The sequence below is a fragment of the Alexandromys fortis genome, unplaced genomic scaffold (genome assembly GCF_014885135.2).
Source record: "Alexandromys fortis isolate MF-2015 unplaced genomic scaffold, M_Fortis_MF-2015_v1.1 scaffold_17, whole genome shotgun sequence".
NCBI lineage: Eukaryota > Metazoa > Chordata > Mammalia > Rodentia > Cricetidae > Alexandromys > Alexandromys fortis.
In genome coordinates, this window is record NW_026067896.1 from 2,393,680 (window position 1) to 2,412,670 (window position 18,991).

The 18,991-nt window shown below is 47.9% G+C and overlaps 1 protein-coding gene and 1 long non-coding RNA gene across 2 annotated transcripts in view; one reads left to right on the forward strand and one right to left on the reverse strand.

Moving 5' to 3' along the window:
* Spag1 (sperm associated antigen 1) overlaps positions 1 to 18,991 on the forward strand; it is a 47,666-nt gene that overhangs the window by 11,892 nt on the left and 16,783 nt on the right. The window contains exons 7-11 of the mRNA XM_050161194.1: positions 944 to 1,049; positions 4,793 to 4,923; positions 7,096 to 7,202; positions 9,522 to 9,657; positions 18,485 to 18,769. Coding sequence (XP_050017151.1) covers positions 944 to 1,049; positions 4,793 to 4,923; positions 7,096 to 7,202; positions 9,522 to 9,657; positions 18,485 to 18,769 — 765 coding nt within the window. The remainder of the gene's footprint in view (positions 1 to 943; positions 1,050 to 4,792; positions 4,924 to 7,095; positions 7,203 to 9,521; positions 9,658 to 18,484; positions 18,770 to 18,991) is intronic.
* LOC126513064 (uncharacterized) lies at positions 4,946 to 18,600 on the reverse strand. The gene is made up of 4 exons (XR_007595246.1): positions 18,463 to 18,600; positions 9,295 to 9,464; positions 8,033 to 8,215; positions 4,946 to 5,762 (listed from the first exon to the last, which is right to left on the reverse strand). It is a non-coding gene; the product is annotated as an uncharacterized lncRNA (long non-coding RNA).

Consider the following 18,991-nt stretch of genomic DNA (forward strand, 5'->3'; position numbering starts at 1 on the left):
TGCATCCTTTTCCCGCCTGTGAGTTAGGATAAAACTTGTCAGCCAGGAAACCTTGTCTTTGAGCATTGTTGGTTTCCATTCAAGTTTATAGATTTTTGGTCAGAGTTGACCACTTCTAACAAATTTATTTCTCTTTAATTACTCAATTTTGTTTGAAACAGGGTCTCACGTAGCCCAGGTGGGCCTTGAACTCCACGTATAGCTAATGCTGACCTTGGCCTTCCAATTGTCCTTCCTCCATTATTCATTATTCAAGTGCTATTGTACCACTATGGCTGGCCTTAATAATGAAGTTTACATATAAACCTAATTTTTTAGAATATTCACTTGTTTTCTGTTTCCTATTTCCAATCCTCTTCCTTTAAATTCCCTCTTTTTTTTCTTTTTTTCATTGAACAAAAGAAGCAAGACAGTTTTTCCTCTGAAGTCCGTACATAACCTTCAAAGTAAAACAAAACTAGTCAAAAGAAAACTAACTCCTAGCTGGGCAGCCATGGTGCACACCTTTGATCCCAGCACTAAGAAGGCAGAAGCAGGCAGACCTTGTGAGTTCGAGGCCAGTCTGGTCTACAGACCGAGTTCTAGGACAGGCTCCAAAGCTACAGAGAAACCCTGTCTTGAAAAAACAAAAACAAAAACAAACAAAAAGGACAAAAAAAAGAAAACTCCTAAAAAACCTGGTGATGATTAGAAAAAAAGAAATAGCTCTACGCTTAGGAAATCTTTTAATTGGTTTTGTTTAGTCTATGGCTTCCTGCTCCAGTCAAAATAGGTACCTTGGGGTGGGGGATGTAGCACAGCAGCAGAGGGCTTGTTGGGTGTGCCTGAGACCCCAGGTTCTAGTCCCAGGACTGCCCTTAAACAAAAGCACGCCTGCATTTAGAGAAATGGTCTTCGGTTCTGTTTTTGTTTTTGTTTTTGTTTTCGTGTGTGTTTATTTCAGGTCTAACTGAGAAGGAAAAGTGTCTTCTTGCCAATCGTGAAAGGGAAAAAGGAAATGAGGCTTTCCACGCTGGAGATTACGAAGAGGCCGTGATGTATTACACCAGGCAAGGGGGTTTTCATCTTACTGGGGCTGAATTGTGCTATCTTAGGGGCTGAAGCAATGGCTCAGGAGTTGAGGACTTTGCTCCTCTTCCAGAGGTTCAGTTCCTTACATCCACATGGCCATTAACCTGCTGTAACTCCAGTTCCAGGGGATCCAACTAGGCACCGGCACACATGTGGTCATAGATATATATGCAGGCAAACACCCATACATGTAAAATTAAAGTGATGTTTTAATTGTTGGAACCACACAAATAAACTGAATAGTCTATGTGGGAATCACTCAGAGTATTATACTTGTGACGTCATGAATTCACTTGCGACCACAAGGTCTCCGTGAATGTTTCCCTCCCCTCTTTTATCTTTTAGGGCTCAGCTTTGACTTCCCTTAGAGGAAGTGAGGTCTCTATTCTGTAACACAGCACATGGTTGCCAGGTTAGGCGGCTCTGGTAGCGGCTCACAGTCGTTCACAGCTCTTCTCAGAGCTAAGGTTCAGATTGGTGCAGTCTGATTCTGAAGGCACCATGAGCTCCCAGGGCAGAGCTCGCTTGCTCGGTTGTTTTATTTTATTGTCTCCTCATTGCCCAGTGAGGGGCTTGTCCCATAGCAGGTTTTCATGTAGAAGGGATAGTCATGGGTTGTTCATTCAGTACAGCCTCCCGTCTTCAGTCAGGTGGACGTCAGCCCTGCCGCTTATCCTCGTCCTCCCTCCCTCCCACCCACCCTACCTCCCAACCACCCTCCCTCCCTCACCCCCACTCCTTTACCTGACAGTCTTCTGAGTCCAGGTTGGCCTTGAACTTCCGATCCTCCTGCTTCCCTGTTTCAGGTCCTGGGATTACAGGCACCCAGCATCTCACCCAGCTGATTGTTTTCTTGCTGTGGATTTTCACTAGTGGATTCTCCTGTCCATTAGAGAGTGACATTTTCATTACCTTCTTTGTTGTGGGGTCAGCTAGCAGAAGAATTTAAGCAGTATGGTCTGATGGATCAGAGAATTGAGGTCTGCTGCCTTCTATACTGGGGCAGATGCCTCACCTCTCTTGCCTTAATTTCCTCAAGGTGATAAAGCTCTAAGCCTCGAGGGTGCTGTGAGGACTAGGTGGTTACTGGAGACAAGACAGCAAGCTGACTGTCCAGGAGGGGCTCTTGTCTGTACTTACTACCTGTGACTATTGATAGGCACACCTTAGATTTTCAGTTGCACATATTTCTCGTTTTCTAAATGGATGGAGCAATGATACCCCCTGTGAAGTAGCTCTGTGACATGGAATACATAGATAGATACTCGGGACCTGCAGTAGGCACGCTGGCTCCTTTTATGTTAACTTGACATGAGCTAGAGTCATCTGAGAGGAGGGAACTGTATTTCAGAGACATAGGTTATATTATTTAGCTAGGACTGCTATCCCGAAATACCACAGACTTAGTTGTTGCACGAATTCTTATTCTTAATAATAAAAACCCAGAGTCAGATATTAGGGGGTGGAAGCTGAGAGATCAGAGAAGCAGTGCAGTCAGCCACTAGAGAGACCTTTTTACATCTACAGAATCCTCAGACTGAAGGGGTAATCTACAGATCCTCAGACTGCATCCTCACACTGCCTGCTCAGACTGCATCTGAGCTCCTGTCTCCTCCCGCCTTATATTCCTCTCTCCTCCCAGCCATATCCCTTCCAGTCTCCACCTCCCTAGTGCTGGGATCAAAGGCGTGATCTACCACGCCAGGCTCTGTTTCTTTTAGACTGGATCAATTTCCGTAGCCCAGGGTGGCCTTGAACTCACAGAGATCTCTCTGGCTCTGTCTCCCCAGTGCTGGGATTAAAGGTGTGCGCCACCACTGCCTGGCCTCTACGGCTAACTAGTGGCTAGCTTCACACTCTGATCTTCAGGCAAGCTTTATTTGTTAGATTACAAATAAAATATCACTACACCTAGTAGTCTGAACAAGATGTATATCAACACTTCTGAAGGCTAAAAGTCTAAACTCAAGGTGAAGGCAGGGTTGGTTTCTTCAGAGGCCTCTGTCCTAGGCTGACAGGGACCTGTCTTATATGCCCACATTGTGTGCCTGTCACTCTTTTTCGCCCTAATCTCTTCTTTTTATAAGGGTATCAGTTTTGTTAGGCTAGAGTCCATTCTAAGGACCTCATAGTAAGCTAATTATCTCTTTTTTAAGTTTTTTTTTTTTAAATGGTGATGGTGGCAATGGCTGGTACTATTTGTTACCCTGACAGAGTCTGGAATCATGTGGGAGCTTGGGTCCCTCACCCTGCCTGCGGGGGATTATTATCTTGATGGTGTCGAGTTGGGACAACCCACCCGCTGTGTTGGTGCCTTTCCCTGCCAAGGATCCTGAACTGTATCCATGGTGATAGGATGCTTAGCAGCAGCACACTTTCACCTCTGGGACAGAGGTTTCTGTCCCGCCAGGTCCCGCAGTTGTTCAGTCCCAAAGAAGCACACAGAGGTCTACATTTATCATAAACTGGTTGGCCTAGTCGCTCAGGCTTCTTATTAATTAATTCTTACATCTTAACCCATAATTCTTGTCTGTGTTAGCCACGTGGCTTGGTACCTTTCATCAGCGAGGCATTCTCATCTGCGTCCTCTATGTCAGGGTGACAACTGCAGACTGAGCTTTCCTCTTCCCAGAATTCTCCTGTTCTCATTGCCTCTACTTCCTGCCTGGCTACTGACCAATCAGTGCTTTATTAAAAAGAATACCAGTGGCAGGACAAAAGCCCACTGTCCCCCAGCACACCTCTTTCTCTGCTACCTGCTTGTGCTATGATGGGCTGCGTTTGCACTGTGAGCCAAAGTCAGCCTGGCTGCACTGTTGTTTCTATCACAGTGACTGGAAAGGGGGCCATGACAGTGGTGCTGGGAATTGCTCCGAGGTCTGTACTCTGGGCTGGAGCCTTGGCCTGACTCCTTCTCTAAAGCCTACATCCCAATAGACTCATGTCCCGAAACACTGTGGGCTTAAAGGGCTTAAAATTTGGGCTTAAACAAATAAACTTTTGTTTTGTTTTTGTTTTTTGGTTTTTTTTGGGGGGGGGGACAGAGTTTCACTGTAGCTTTGGAGCCTCTCCTGGAACTCGCTCTTTTTCTTTTTCTTTCTTTTTTTTTTTTTGGTTTTTTCGAGACAGGGTTTCTCTGTAGCTTTGGAGCCTGTCCTGGAACTAGCTCTGTAGACCAGGCTGATCTCGAACTCACAGAGATCTGCCTGCCTCTGCCTCCCGAGTGCTGGGATTAAAGGCCTGCGCCACCATCGCCCGGCTCAACAAATAAACTTTGAAGGGAACACAGTTCAGCACTTACACAATACATATTTGTTTTGCACTCGTTACTTTTACACAGCTGTGTAAATACCCAAGAACCACAGCTCGGAGGAGGGAAACTTTGTTTTGGCTCATGAGGGTTGAACCCACAGTTGGTGTTAGCTTGGCTCTGAAGTGAGGCTGAGCATCTTGGTGGTGGGAACAAGCTGTTCGCTTCACGGTGGGCTTGCCGGCATGATGTGGGATGGGGATGAGGGCATCCGTGCACCAGGGGCAAAGACAGAGAAGCCCAAGGGCACAGTCCCAGGAGTCTCTCTTCTTCAGCCAGGCCTAGCCTCCCGATGTTTCCAGAACCAATCACCACCCGTGCCACCAGCCTGGGAGGACACTCCACGTTCAACACAACTTTAGCCGAGTTTGTCTCTGGCCTCCCCATCACCAACCTGCCATTCTCTCGTAGGAGTTTATCAGCCCTTCCCACCGTGTCTGCCTACAACAATCGAGCGCAAGCGGAAATCAGGTTGCAGCGGTGGAGCAGCGCTCTCCACAACTGTGAGAAGGCCTTGGAGCTCGAGCCCGGAAACATCAAAGGTAACTAGACAGCGACTCTCTGCTCCCATGGTTCGGGCAGTCTCGGGATTCTGTATGTGAGCCACGACCTTGGGCACGTCATTTTTAATCAATCTGATTTGGAATCAAGTCCTTTATTCTTTGACTATGGTAGCCAATCAAGAGATGGTAAGACGGTCACGTTGTAGGAGGCTTCATGGGGGGTCAGAGGAGATCTGCACTAACCTCACAACTCCCCGATAACTCAAATATTCTAAAATTAAACATTACAAACATCAGTCTTCTCTCATGACTGCTGCTTCGTGGGAGTTTAGAGACCTGAATAATAATGAAGTTTGGTTAAAGATTTTAAAAAATGGTTTATCCTTTAGGTTTTCATGGCTCATTCTAAGGCTAAAACTGAGTTATAGAACAAGAGAACTTTGCTTAATTTCTGCTTGTTTGCTGTGATAACATATTAAAATACATCTGATACGCCATTTCTCACATTTCAGAATTGTTAAGCCTATTTTTTTTCTCAAGACACCGTCTGACTACACAAAATAACCTCCTATAATGGACCAAAGGACTAGACAGGTACACTGTTAGTGTTAAATGATGATTAAATTATAAATTGAAACAAAAGAAATCTGGCACAAATCACCAAAGTACTCAGTTTCCGGCCCCGGCCATGTGCTCACCGGGGCTCCACCGTGGTTCCACATGCGAAGTTCACTTTTGGATAATTTTAGCAGAGTTTATTTTCTGAGACCGGCTGGCCCTGCTTTACCGCCCTGAACGCTGGGATGTAGGTCTCTGCCACAGCCACCACACCCAGGTCTCATCATTACATCAACAGCAGCTGTATAGACTGGAACAGTCTGGAAGGTGGAGGCAGGGAGACCAGAGTTTAAAGGTACTTGGCTGTCCAGGGAGTTCAAGACCAGACTGTGCTATGAGACCCTGTCTCAGAAAACTAAACCAAATTAAGCCCAACAAAGACAACCCTCCCGACTGCCACCAAAATAACCGGCCCCATCGAGAATGCTAAAGTGCTTTATTAACCTAGCCTTTGCCGATCGGCGTTTACCAAAGTTCCGTGAGGGGTCTTCTAAATTCCCAGGAAATGACGAACTACAGGCAGCAATGGCTAAAGAAGCCAGGTGTTGCTGTTCTGTGAAAGCTTCCCGTGCTGCAGGCACGGTGCAGGGCTGGAAAGGGCGAGAGGGGAGGAGCTGGCGGGTCCGTGCTGCCAGAGGACCAGTTAGTTATTCAGAGGGGACTGAAGCTGCCTAGGGAGTCCGCTTTCTCCAGACGCGTTTGGGTTACTTTTCTTTGCTTTATTAGAACACTGTGACGAAGGCAACTTAAGAAAGAGACTTTTGGGGGGTTTATGATTCCAGAGGGAAAAGAGTCGTCGCGGCAGGGAGGCGTGGCAGACGGAGCAGGCCACTGAAAGCTCACATTTTTAACACTGCTAGTTGGCTCTCCCTCTCAGAGCCGGCTCCCTGTGTCAGACTTAACCCGGGATGGCTGCACCCCCCTAACCTCCACAAACAGCCTCACCAACTGGAGCCACGCCTTCAAATACCGATGCCCATGAGGACGTTTCTCGTTCAAACTAGCACACGGTTCACACTTACGTAGACTGCCCACACACACTCAACTCTGCGTGGACGCAGTAGGTTCTTTTGTTTGCTTGCTTTAAGAAAAAGAGCTCACGAAATTGGAAGTGAAAGTTGGGAGGCAGCGGGGAAAGGATTGGAGGGGAGGGGCTGGATGGACTTGAGCACAGCATAATTTGCATGAACGAAAGTCTCAGAGATCGAAAGAGCAGACTGACGCCCAGTGAAGCCCCTTCTGTGGGCAACAGGGCACCTTCTGTGTGCACCACAACACAGACACGGACCTGGGGTTCGAGCTTTTTTTTTGTTTTTGTTTTTTGTTTGTTTGTTTGTTTTCGAGACAGGGTTTCTCCGTGGCTTTGGAGCCTGTCCTGGAACTAGCTCTTGTAGACCAGGCTAGCCTCGAACTCACAGAGATCCGCCTGCCTCTGCCTCCCTCCGCCTGCCTCTGCCTCCCGAGTGCTGGGATTAAAGGCGTGCACCACCATCGCCCGGCTCTGTGCAAACCGACCCGTGTCCTGTGCAAACCGCAACAAAGCCACGGGGCTGTGCGTTAAACTGCCGCGCCTTCATGCGGGTGCCTTTTCAGCTCTCCTGAGACGTGCTACTACCTACAAACACCAGAACAAGCTCCAGGAGGCCAGGGAGGACCTGCAAACGGTGCTGCGTGTGGAACCTCATAATGATGTGGCCAAGGTAAGTCTAGAAAATGTTATAAAAACCTAACTCTGTCTTTTCCATTTCTGATTTTATTTACTTTGGGGGTTTTAAGACAGGGTTTCACCTTGTCACTCTGGCTGGTCCGGGGCTCCCTAGAGAGACCAGCCTGGCACTGAACTCACAGAGGTCCTCCTGCCTCTGCCTCCCAGGTGCTGGGATTAAGGGTGTGCACCACCACCACACCCAGCTGTTTCCGAGCGTGTGTTAAAAATGATATTAGTCCTGCTGAGTGAGCCTCGCTGAGGCCGCGACTTCACAAAGTTGGGAGCTGGGAAGGGCTGACGTCTAGTTGGAATGGAAGAGAGCAAACTGTTGAGGAACGCGCGTGTGGGGACGGGGACAGCTCAATGGAAGAGTGCTTGCCTAGGCGGTCACTGTCACCACCACCACGAGACAGCAATTGAAGGAGGAAGAAAGGGGTTACACAGACCTATGGAATCACCACTGAGCAACAGATACCTTTCTCCACTTATGGAGTCAGCGCTGCTTTTCTGAGAAAATCACACAGCGCTCACAGCAGTTACTGGATAGGGCTGTGAGTGAACACCACGGCCACAGAATGATGTTAGCCTAGTGTTGGCAGCACCCGTCCCCACCTGGGTGAACCGGCTAGGTGCTGCAGTACCCAACTAAGGCCTCAAGAGTAACTGTCAAGCCCCGGAAAGATATGAGATTTCACTCTGTAAATTAGATGACTTCAGTGGCACACACAGTATCTGTCTTAGTTACTGTTCTCTTGCTGTGAAGACATACCATGACCAAGGCAACTCCTATAAAAGAAAGAATTTAACTGTGGGCTTCCTTACAGTTCCAGAGGGTTGGTCCATGACCATCATGGTGGGGAGCATGATAACAGTCAGGCAGGCGTAGTTCAGGAGCAACAGCTAAGAGGTTACGTCTTTGTCTTTTGTCTTTTGAAGACAGGGTTTCTCTTTGTAGGCCAGGCTGGCCTGGAATTCAGAGATCTGCCTGTCTCTGCCTTCTGAGTCCTTAAAGGTGTGCAGAGAGAGAGAGAGAGAGAGAGAGAGAGAGAGAGAGAGAGAGAGAGAGAGCTTCCAACTTCTCCATAATCAGTAAACAGACAGGAAGACAGTATCCTCAAAGCACACCCCTAGTGACATACCTCTTCCAGTAAGGCTACACCTCCCAATCCTCCCCAAACAGATCCACCCACGAGGGACCAAGTATTCAAATATGAGCCTATGGGAGGCATTCAAACCACCACCGCATCTTAGGTCAGACAGGAGGGTCTTTTCCTCACAGTTCCCCTTGATCTCACGTCCTGATTAGACAGAGGAACCCACAAGAGTGCTGCATGCTCAGTGGGTTTGCGTATGACTGAGGAACTCCAGCTGCAGGGGATCGGCACCCTCTTCTGACCTCTGCAGACGCCAGCAAGCATGTGGCATACGCTCACACAAGCACTAAATAAAATAATTTTTAAATGTTCAGCAGAGAGGGACAATACAAATACTTTCTTTTTAGTGGCTCAAACTATCTCAGACCTTTGAACACTGCCCTTCACAGCACATGTGAGGACTTCAGCTACATAAACTGCCCCCCCACCCCGTGTGTGTGTGTGTGTGTGTGTGTGCGCGCGCGCGCGCACAGAAACATCTGGAAGCTTACCAAGATGTCAGTATTGCTAAGTGAATGGGAGGAGCCCCGTGATTCGGTTTCTGTCTTTTTAATGTATTTTATGTGTATTGGGTGTTTTGCGTCCTGATTCTGCACCACATCCTTATTTTAGTGCCTGAGAAGCCAGAAGAGGGCATCAGAGCTCCGAAAACTGGAGTTACAGATGGTTGTGAGCCGCCATGTGGGTGCTGGGAGTTGAACCCAGGTCGTCTGCAAGAGCAGCCAATGCTCTTAACTGCTGAGCTGTGTCTTAAGCCCCATTTTGCTTCTGTTTTATTTTGTTATTCGCTGTTCATTCATTTGTTTGCTTATTTTATAGTGGACATATCATTTTTAATCAGATAAAACAACGAAATCATTGTAAAAAGGAAACTAGCCTGAGGTTTAAAGTCTTCTGTTGGTTCATTTTAAAGCAGCTTCATATTCTTACCAGGAAGCATGGCCGTGACAGAACCAGCTAAGCTGGGCTCACGGGACTCACAGAGACAGAACTGACAACCCGAGAGCCTATATGGTTCTTATCTGAACCCTCTGCACATATTCTGTGGTTGTGTAGCTTGGTCCTCTTGGGACTCCTAACAGTGGGAGCAAGGATTGTCTCTGAAAAACAAAAGAATGATTGTGTTCTTTATTGAAAGAAAACCAATTATGTTGCAGAAAACCTTGTCAGAGGTTGAAAGCGAGCTGAAGAAAGCAGAACCTGCCTCCGAGCCCCAAACCAAAGGGAAGAGGATGGTTATTGAGGAAATCGAGAACTCGGGAGATGAAGGTGAAGATGGCGGTGCCGATACAGGTGAGGCATCTTCTTTCTGGTTCCGCCAACTGCTGTTTCCACCACAAGCTTGCCTGGGAGTCTCTGCTGCTACAGAAATTGTTAGTTTCCCAAACTTTGCTCTAGCTTTTCTTAAAGTCTACAGTCAAGTTTAGTCCTGTTTTTCTTTCTAAACTTATTTTTACCTGTATGTATTTTGTACTCTGAGTCAGGGACACGGGCAGCACACGTGTAGGGGACAGAAGACGGTTGTACCCAAGTCTGGGGTTGGATTCAGGGCGTCAGACTTGTGACCAGCTAGGCCATCTTGCTGGCCAGTCATCCTTTTTTTTTGGTGGTTGTTTTTTTTTTTCTTTTTGGTTTTTCGAGACAGTTGGTTTTTGAGGCAGGATTTGTCTGTGGAGCCGTGGCTGTCATGGAACTCACTCTGTAGACCAGGAACTCAAGAACTCAGAGACCTTCCTGTCTCTCTGCCTTCTAGGTGCTAGGATTAAAGGTGTGCACCACCACCACCCCAGCTGCTTTTTCTTTTTTACTTGTTTTTGTTGGTGTTACTTTGAAATGGTATTATTCCGTAGCCCAGGCTGGCCTGGCACTCATGGTGATCCTCCTGTTTTAGCCTCCTAAGTACCGGGATTACAGACATTAGCCACTCTGTCATCCCTCACATTTCTCAGTATTGATGACCTCGAATTCCTGATTCTTGTCCCCACTTCTCACTTTGGGGACTGCAGGTAAGTGCCCTGTGCCTGAGACTTTTCTGCACCAAATGATAGCTTTTCTTTTTTAACTTTATTTCTGAAGGAGTGTTAAAGGTGGACAGTTCTTAGGTTTGCCAGTGGGAAAAAACAGAGCCGAGTATTTTTTTTTTAAATCTTCAATGGAACTTCTCTTGCCATTACTGTGTGCATGTGTGTTATGTGTGTGTATGTGTGTGAATCTGTATGCATGTGTGTGTGGGTGTGTGTTCTGGGTTATGTATGTGTGTGTGTGTACGTGTGTGTTGAAGGAGGCCACTTATTGGTTCCCGGCTGCTCGGCAGTTCAGACCCGAAATAAGCACATAGAAACAGTTAATTAAATCACTGCTTGGCCCATTAGCTCTAGCTTCTTATTAGCTAACTCTTACATCTTAATTTAACCCATCTCCATTCATCTGTGTATCACCATGTAGCTGTGGCTTACTGGGTAAATTTCCATCTGGTGTCCGTCTCTGGCAGGACTCCTTTCTCCCAGCATTCAGTTTAGTTCTCCTCCTAGCTCTACTCTACCCTATCACAGGCCCAAGACAGTTCCTTTATTAAACAATGGTATTCACAACATACAGAGGAGAATCCCACAGCAAATGTGCCAGGCAAGTACTGTACCACGACTTTATGCGACTGTGATTTGAATTCTGAACCAGGATGGCTGTGGTTATTATTTAACAGATCTCTGATCCATGAGAACCTGTCATTTGGTCCCTGCCCAGAATTATGTGTAAATTAGGGGATGTAAAAAGTAAGATTCAGGAAAAAGAGAAAGAATCTTGACAGAAAAACAAGCATCAGGAGCAGCGAGTTTCCTCCTATCCACCATGAAAGCCAAGGAGACATGGATTGAAGCGAACTCCCTGACCAGCAGGAAGGAACAGCCACCAGACGAGGATTCTTCCCAAATCACGCTTTATTGGAGCCTCTTGGTTATAGGGAGAGCAGAAAGCAAGGGGCCCTGAGCTCTGAGCTGCAGCTGCTTATATAGGGAGTCTGCCTAGCAACCTTTGATACTTTAACTGCTTTTCTGGAGACCCACCTGCCAGAAAGAAAGCAGGGGAACATCCCTGTCAATTACAGACCACAAGGAAGTTCCCCTGCTGGTCAGAGGGAGTGTGGGCAGCTAGATAACAACAACTCACCCTGTTTTCTGGTAGAAGAACTGCAATCTTATCAAGCCAGGCCAGGGCCAAATGCCATCTTGTAATGGCAGCCATTCAAATCGGCTCCCAGCAATGGATGAGGAGCTGGGGACTCCATGCAGTCCTTTCGACTCTGAGACGGAATAAACACAACCGAGCTAGCCAGTCCATGCCTCTCCCACATGACATGCTTGCACGGCATGTAGAATGAGGTCCCTGAGTTTCAGACACGAGAAGAGCATCTAGGTTGCTTTTAGGAAAACAACGTTATAGCCTGACAGGGTGTGACCAACTTAGACTCTGCATGTTCCGTCCCAGGGCGGGGAAAAAAGAACTCTTAGTCATTATAGTTCATGTTCCATGGAGCTTTGAGGATCATGGGGGAAAGTTTAGTAAGAAGTGTTTTATCACCTTGGCCGGTGCTGTGGTTCCACTACAAAGTCCACCGACAGTGGCCAGGCCCAATTCTTTAGCTTTATTTTATTTATTCTTTGAAAACTTAATACAGGTATATAAAGTATCTTGATTATATCACACACACACACACACACACACACACACACACACACACACACACATGATTCCCCACACCAGCGCTCTCCCAGGACTTTCTCTCATGTCTCCCTCTCAACTTCATGCTCCGTTCTATATTTTATTATTTACTAATTTAACTGAGTCCAGTTTGTGCTGCCCATATATGTTTTGCATGGGGAACCAACCGGTGGCAAAAGTCCTCCCCCAGCAGCCATCAATGGCCAAGCACACTCTGGCTGGGGTTGGGACTGGGGAAACCTCCCTCGTCCATGCTGACCAGACGTCTAGCTGACTTGATCTTATTATGCAGGTCTTACTTAGGTAACCATAGCTGCTCTGGGTTCACAAGTGCTGACCTGAGGGCAGCATTTCCCGGCAATTGTCCACTTCCTATTCTCTCTGCCCCCGAACCTTAGGTGTGCATGTCTGTCTGTCTGTCCGTCCGTCCATCTGTCTGTCTGTGAGTGTGTGCGTGTGTTGGGCGGTGTTGGATACAGATGTCCCATCTATGGCTGAGTACACTCATAGCCACCTCTGCTCTGCTTTCGTAAAGTAAGACATCACTTGATTAACCCCCACACACCACAATAAGGGGTTTTTCTGCCCAGCACAAATATATGAATATAAGCATGAGTATTTAGGAAGCAGTCTTGCAGCATGAATATCTATAAGACACCAGTAGGTTCTCCCCTAGAGCCGATGACTTCATAGGCATGGATTTTTGCCTTCTTACAATGTCATGGACGAATTCCCTGCTGTGGAGAAGACCTCAGACTTAATCAAGAGATGGTTGGTGACCCCTAGTCCTGCCATTGTGGCTCCAGGATATACAGCTGCTTGCGGGTTGGTATGATAGTGTGCAGGGCCCAGCGCAGGGGGAGACCATGATCTCTTCTCCTCGCAGCCTGACTAGCACCTTCCAACACTATGAAGGCTAGCCTTTGGGGAGGCTTCCTGGTCAAGAGCTGCAACGAAAGTGTGTGGTGTCTCTTTGGCAACAGGGTCTCGCCATCTAGTCATGGTGGGCAACCTAGAGCAATGACGATGGCCTGACTGCCTTGCTTGGGGTACCTTTGGGGCACTCCGTTCATCCAGAGTGAGACACCGCATGAGCCACAGTATTGATTTCACAGGTGATGATTGCTGAACCCTGCTCCGTGGTAGAGACTGAGCTCAGGCAGTCAGCAGACTGTCTTCTCCTGCCCTTCTGCCTCTGCTTTGTAGATCTTGTATAAGAAAATGTCTTGTATAAGAAAATGTCCATGGGTTGGTTGGAGGTCCTGGGCTTCCTCTCAGAACCTGCCCATCTGTTTGTATTTCTCCTTCCCTAGCGGGATTGTTAGAAATGGTGGTTAGAACACCACTGACTGTCAGGCTTTGGTACTTTGTCTCTTCATACTCAGAGAAAGTGAGCATCCAAGCCTGGCATGGTGACTCTGTCTATAATCCCCAGCTAGTTGGAAGGTAGGAGAAGGAGGAGCAGAAGTTCCAGGTTACCCTTGTCTGCATAGCAAGTTCAAGGCCAGCCTGGGCTACAAGAGCCCAGCCTCAAAACCCAAACAGACAAGTGGGCGTCCAGCTTCTTACAAGTGCCCTTGCTGGCTTAAAGTGAAATATAAGGAAGTTAAAGTCACCCACAAACTAGAGTAACACTGAATGTTTCTTTTGCCCTAAAATTGGCAGGATTTGGAGGTAGAAGGCAGAGGTGTCTAAGAGTTGAAACTATACAAAACCATAAAGAGAAAGATAAATCTGATTAACGTAAACCCACTCGTTTCTGGAACCCTGTGAACTCCAGGCTAGGATGGCAAAGGGCCAATGAGTTTATGATATGAACAGTTTTTATGAAACATGGAGGCTTTACAAAATGGACACACATATTAGTAGACTAGTCACTGGGGAAATGACTAATGTGATAATTTATTGCCATGAAAATTAAATGTATTTTTTTTTGAAAATTAAATGTATTTTTTTTGAAAATTAAATGTATTTTTCCCATCAAATTTTCCTGTCAAGTTCCTATCAGAGGAAGAAAGTGCCCTTTGTTGTAAGTTAAAGTCTTTTTAAAAATATTGTTACATAGCCAGGCAGTGGTGGCACACGCCTTTAATCCCAGTACTCCTGAGGCAGAGGCAGGTGGCTCTCTGTGAGTTTGAGGCCAGCCTGGTCTATAGAGCTAGTTCTAGGTCAAGCTCCAAAGCTACAGAGAAATCCAGACTCAAAAACAAAACAAAAAAAAAGTATTGTTACACGTTTTTGAATATAACATATTTTAGGTATCATCTATATATACATTATCATGGGAAGGCACTGAGTGATGGGTCAGAAACGGGTGTGTCTGTCTGTCTGTCTGGAGTAGGGGCGGCTTCTGTGGCACTCCCCGTGGGGACCAGCAGAGAGAAGCATCTTATGGATCTGTTTAGTAATAATAAACCACAGCTGTCCAGATCAGGTTTCTAATCAGTGATATAAGGCTCTGTGGGAGAGCATCTGCCCAGAACACATGAGGCCCTGGCTTTGATACATCCATAGGCACGTATACCCAGGATACATTTGCTACACGCATATAGATCTCACACACACATAGAGACACAGACACACTCAGACATAGCAACATACACACACTGCACACATACAGACTACACAGACACACACACACACCACACAGATACAGACTACACAGACACAAAAACACACACCACATACATAAAGACCTGACACACAAGCATACACACACACACCATACAAGCACATAAACACACACATATACCACAGATACAGACCACACAGACACAGAAACACACATATAACACTCCACATGCATACGCACACCACACACACACACACACACAGATCACATAGACACACCTACACACAACACACAAACACACACACACGAGATCACTCCTTTTCTACTTATGTATCTTTATTTGGAAAGAAGGGCTTTCAGTTGAAGGAACAGTCACATTCTGCTCTTAAACATAGCTTTCAAATTTGGCAGTGTTTTAGACAACTATCGCCACTAATTTGGGGACATTTTTGTCACCCACCAAAGCCTTCTCATGCCCGAGAGCAGCACTCACCTCTCACGCCACCTGCCCCACCCCCAGTCACTAGTCTCACTTTTATGGTTTTGCTTATTCTGTTTCATACAAATGCAAACACAGGCAATGTAGCCTTTTGTTTGTTTTACTCCTGAGACAGGGCCTCACTCTAGACCATGCTGCCCGGGACCTGAGCCCTCCTGCCGCTGCCTTCTGAGTGCTGGAATGTTCGGTGTGTGCCACCATGCCTGGTTATCTAAGGCTGAACGACCCTTCTCTTCTTTTTAAAATGTATTTATGTTTACAAGTTTTAATTTGCATGTATGTAAGCATACCGCACGCACACCCGCTGCTCTCAGAGGGTGTCAGATCCCACGGAAATGGGGCTGTGGATGGTTGTGAGCTACCATGGGGGTGCTGGGACCTGAACTTGGGTCCTCTGCAAGAGCGGATAGTGCTCCTAACCACTGAGCCGCGTCTCCAGCCCAGATTGCTTCATTCTTTAGATACACCACTCTTAGCCCTGGTGTGTGACCCTTCAGTGTGCTGTCCGCCCAGACTGTCCGTGTCTGTTAAGATTTTCCTGTGTCGTGGCCACATCCAGGGCCTTCCTGCTGGCCCCTGCTCTTCTGTTGATCACTGCTGGCTCCTTTTGTCCTGAGTCCTCCTGGTTTCTGAGGCAGTCCCTGTTCTATCAACCTTAGTCACTCTGGCACCTCCGCAAGAGGCTTCCCGGCCTATCCTTTGTTTCTCAGGGACACCCCCAGGGTCTGGTGGCCGCACCCACACCCACACCCACACCCACACTCTAATGACCCTTTCTGTCTGTTTATGACAGTAAGTCCTCCAGCCGCGTCCCATCACCAACTGAGTTCCCTGCAGGCCCCACAGGCCCCCTATGCTCACCTCTCCAACAAACGCCAGCTGGGCTAGCCTCTCCCTCTGTGACTGAGTGGATTCCTTGTGTCTCTGGTCTCCACTAGTAAAGTGGGGATCGATGCTGCTGAGTCTGAGGATTCATGAAGATATATGTGAAGGCCTTGGCCCCTGTTAGCCACCTGGTAGTCATTTTGGTCAGACAGGAGGGGATGCCACACAGAGGGATGGACATAGTGCTAAATTCCCCCTATCTCTGCTAGTCACACTGCAGGGTCTCAGCGCTACTGTGGCATTGTGCCGCCTACAGCTCTCGGATCCGCTTCCCCTCGGGGACAGCAGCTCGTCCCCACTTAGCAGGCAAGACTTTCTAGACCTGTCGGTGTGAGGCAGAAGCTGGGTTTATTAAGAAAAGATTTTAATATAGATGTGAGCAAGGAACTGGGGAGGCAAAGGGGGAGAGGGGAGGAGAAAAGGATAGTGTCCAGCCCAAACGTGACACTGGCTTCTGAAGACAGTCGTGTGCAAGTGTCTTACCACAGCTCCACAGAGAGCTTCGGAGGCCCTTGAAGGTGCACTGTTAAGGGATTTAGGGACCCAGGGAAAGTGTTTTAGCATACCTTTGATTTAAGAACTTGTCTTCACTACAGGAGAGAATAAGGTACTGTATGAATTCATGGAACCGGTTTTACAGGCTGAGATGATAAAAATGGGTCATAAAGGTTCAAGAAATCCTCGTCATACACAGGCCACGTCTCAGACATGTTTTTAGTATAAACATGGCTCATAGCCATATTCATGTGATTTTTTTTTTTTTACTCTCAGCCAGCAGGGGTGCCAAGCCTCCTCCTGTATTCCTACATTCCCTTTCTCTTTCTGTCCACTTCTGCACCAGGCTGTGCTTACACAGTCGGCCTGGGGGAGGACGTTAGGAGGAGGACGTTAGGAGGAGGTACCCGTCTTGGGGTTTATTTCCATTACACAAAACTGAGCCTCTTTTGGTTGGTGATTCAAATTGGTTTTCTTTTAAAACTTGTATTTGAGCATGGTGGCTTACTCCTTAATCTCCAATACTCAGAAGTCTGAGGCAGGGGAATTGTCATGAGTACAAGGCCAGTCTGGGCTATAGCATGAAAAAAAAGCCTAAAGAGGAGGAGGAGGAGGAGGAGGAGGAGGAGGAGGAGGAGGAGGAAGAGGAAAAAGAGGAGGAGGAAGAAGAGGAAGCTATTGGTATTTTCTAGTCTTTAGAGTCACTGCCTATGAAAACCCATCACCGTGGGTTTTCATGAGATAACCATGGTTTTCTCTGCTGTCTCAGATCTTGGTCTTTCTTCATAAAGATGACAGAAAATACAGCCAGGAAAAGTTGGATTAGATATTGTTAAAAAGAGAAGACTTGGGAACCCGGCATTAGTCTCAATATGCAGCCCTAGCTGCCTCCCAGAGGTCTGCCTGTCTCCGCCTCCATTAAAGGCGTGCACCATCAGCTTTGTGTGTGTGTGTGTGTGTGTGTGTGTGTGTGTGTGTGTGTGTGTGTGTGATCCCAGACAGGGTTTCTCTGTAGCTTTGGTGACTGTCCCGGAACTAGCTGTCCCGGAACTAGGCTGGCCTCGAACTCACAGAGATCCGCCTGCCTCTGCCTCCCGAGTACTGGGATTAAAGGCGTGCGCCACCACCGCCCAGCTCACCAGCTTTTTTTTTTTTAATTGTTTTTAAGCATTGCTTCGGCACATTTAGTTACATTTAGTTAGACACCCACAATTGAAATCATGTTGCTTCATGTTTAAAGCTAGAATCAAGTTATTAATGCCTGAAACTCACAGTTGAATTTTTTAAAAGAAATTTTCACTTTGAATAAGGCGTCTGAATAGAAAACTCGCTGTTTTATTTCTATTTTTTTGAGGCAGGGTCTCCTTATGTAGTCCATGCTGGACTTTGTCATATTCTCCAAGGGCTGTGATTATCCCGCTATGAATGGAAAGTTTTCTACTTTTAGGGCCTCGTTAAGCTTTAAGCTTATTTAATACTTTCTATGATTTTGCTGAATTCATTTTGAAATGAACTGAAAATCACTTTGGCTTTATCTTTCAAATGACCCGGTGTTGGTTTGTTGTTGTTGTTTTTTTTTTTTCTCCTAGTTCCCTGGCCTTAGGCATAGTCCTGTGGGGGGGGGGGTGGCTCAAGTTCTAGTGACTTCATTCATTCCTAAGTTGCGGATGACCGCAAGCACTACCTGGACTGGCGTGGTCCTAGTGAAGGAGGTGGCTTTGAAAAGCCAGCTCTCAGTCGCCTGCTCTTCAGCGGCTAAGGAGTTAAATCTCGGGCTGCCTAGGTGCAGCAGGGCACCGGACCTGGTCCTTGGGGATCCTGGGGCGGGCAGGATGCCCACTCGGGGCGGCAGGGAGCTGGGACTCCGCCCGCGCGGGGTGGCGCTGCCTGCACCCGCCAGGCCGGATCGCGGTCCCGGGGATGCACTCACCTCCCTGGTGCTCTCCCCACAGCGGCCACGAGCGCCATGGGCAACATCCAGAAGAAGCTGCTAGGTAGGAGCGAGGGCGGCAGGCGATCGCGTCGGGGCCGGATACCGCAGCCCCGAGCCGAGCAGCCGGGAGGCCCGCGGGAGACAGAGCCGGCCAGTAGCACCGAGGACACGCACCCCGGGGAGCCCCGAGCTTCCCAGGATCCCAGTGACCTCAAGAGCCGCGGCAACGAGCTGTTCCGCAGCGGGCAGTTTGCCGAGGCAGCCTCGCAGTACTCGGCAGCGATAGCACAGCTGGAACCCGCAGGTAGGGGAGCCGAACCTGGTCCCCCGGGGTCCCCGGGCTGCTCCCGTCGGGGCTTGGGACAGAAGCCGGCCTCCTGTGCTCATTGACAGGCACCGGCTCCGCATTCCTTCCCGGTGACTAAGGGCACCGCGCCTCTCGACCTACGAGAGCAATACCTCGGAATGCGGAGCCTGTGCCGGCCAGGCAGGTTTGCATGGGTCTGCCCTACCTTCCCTGTGTGTG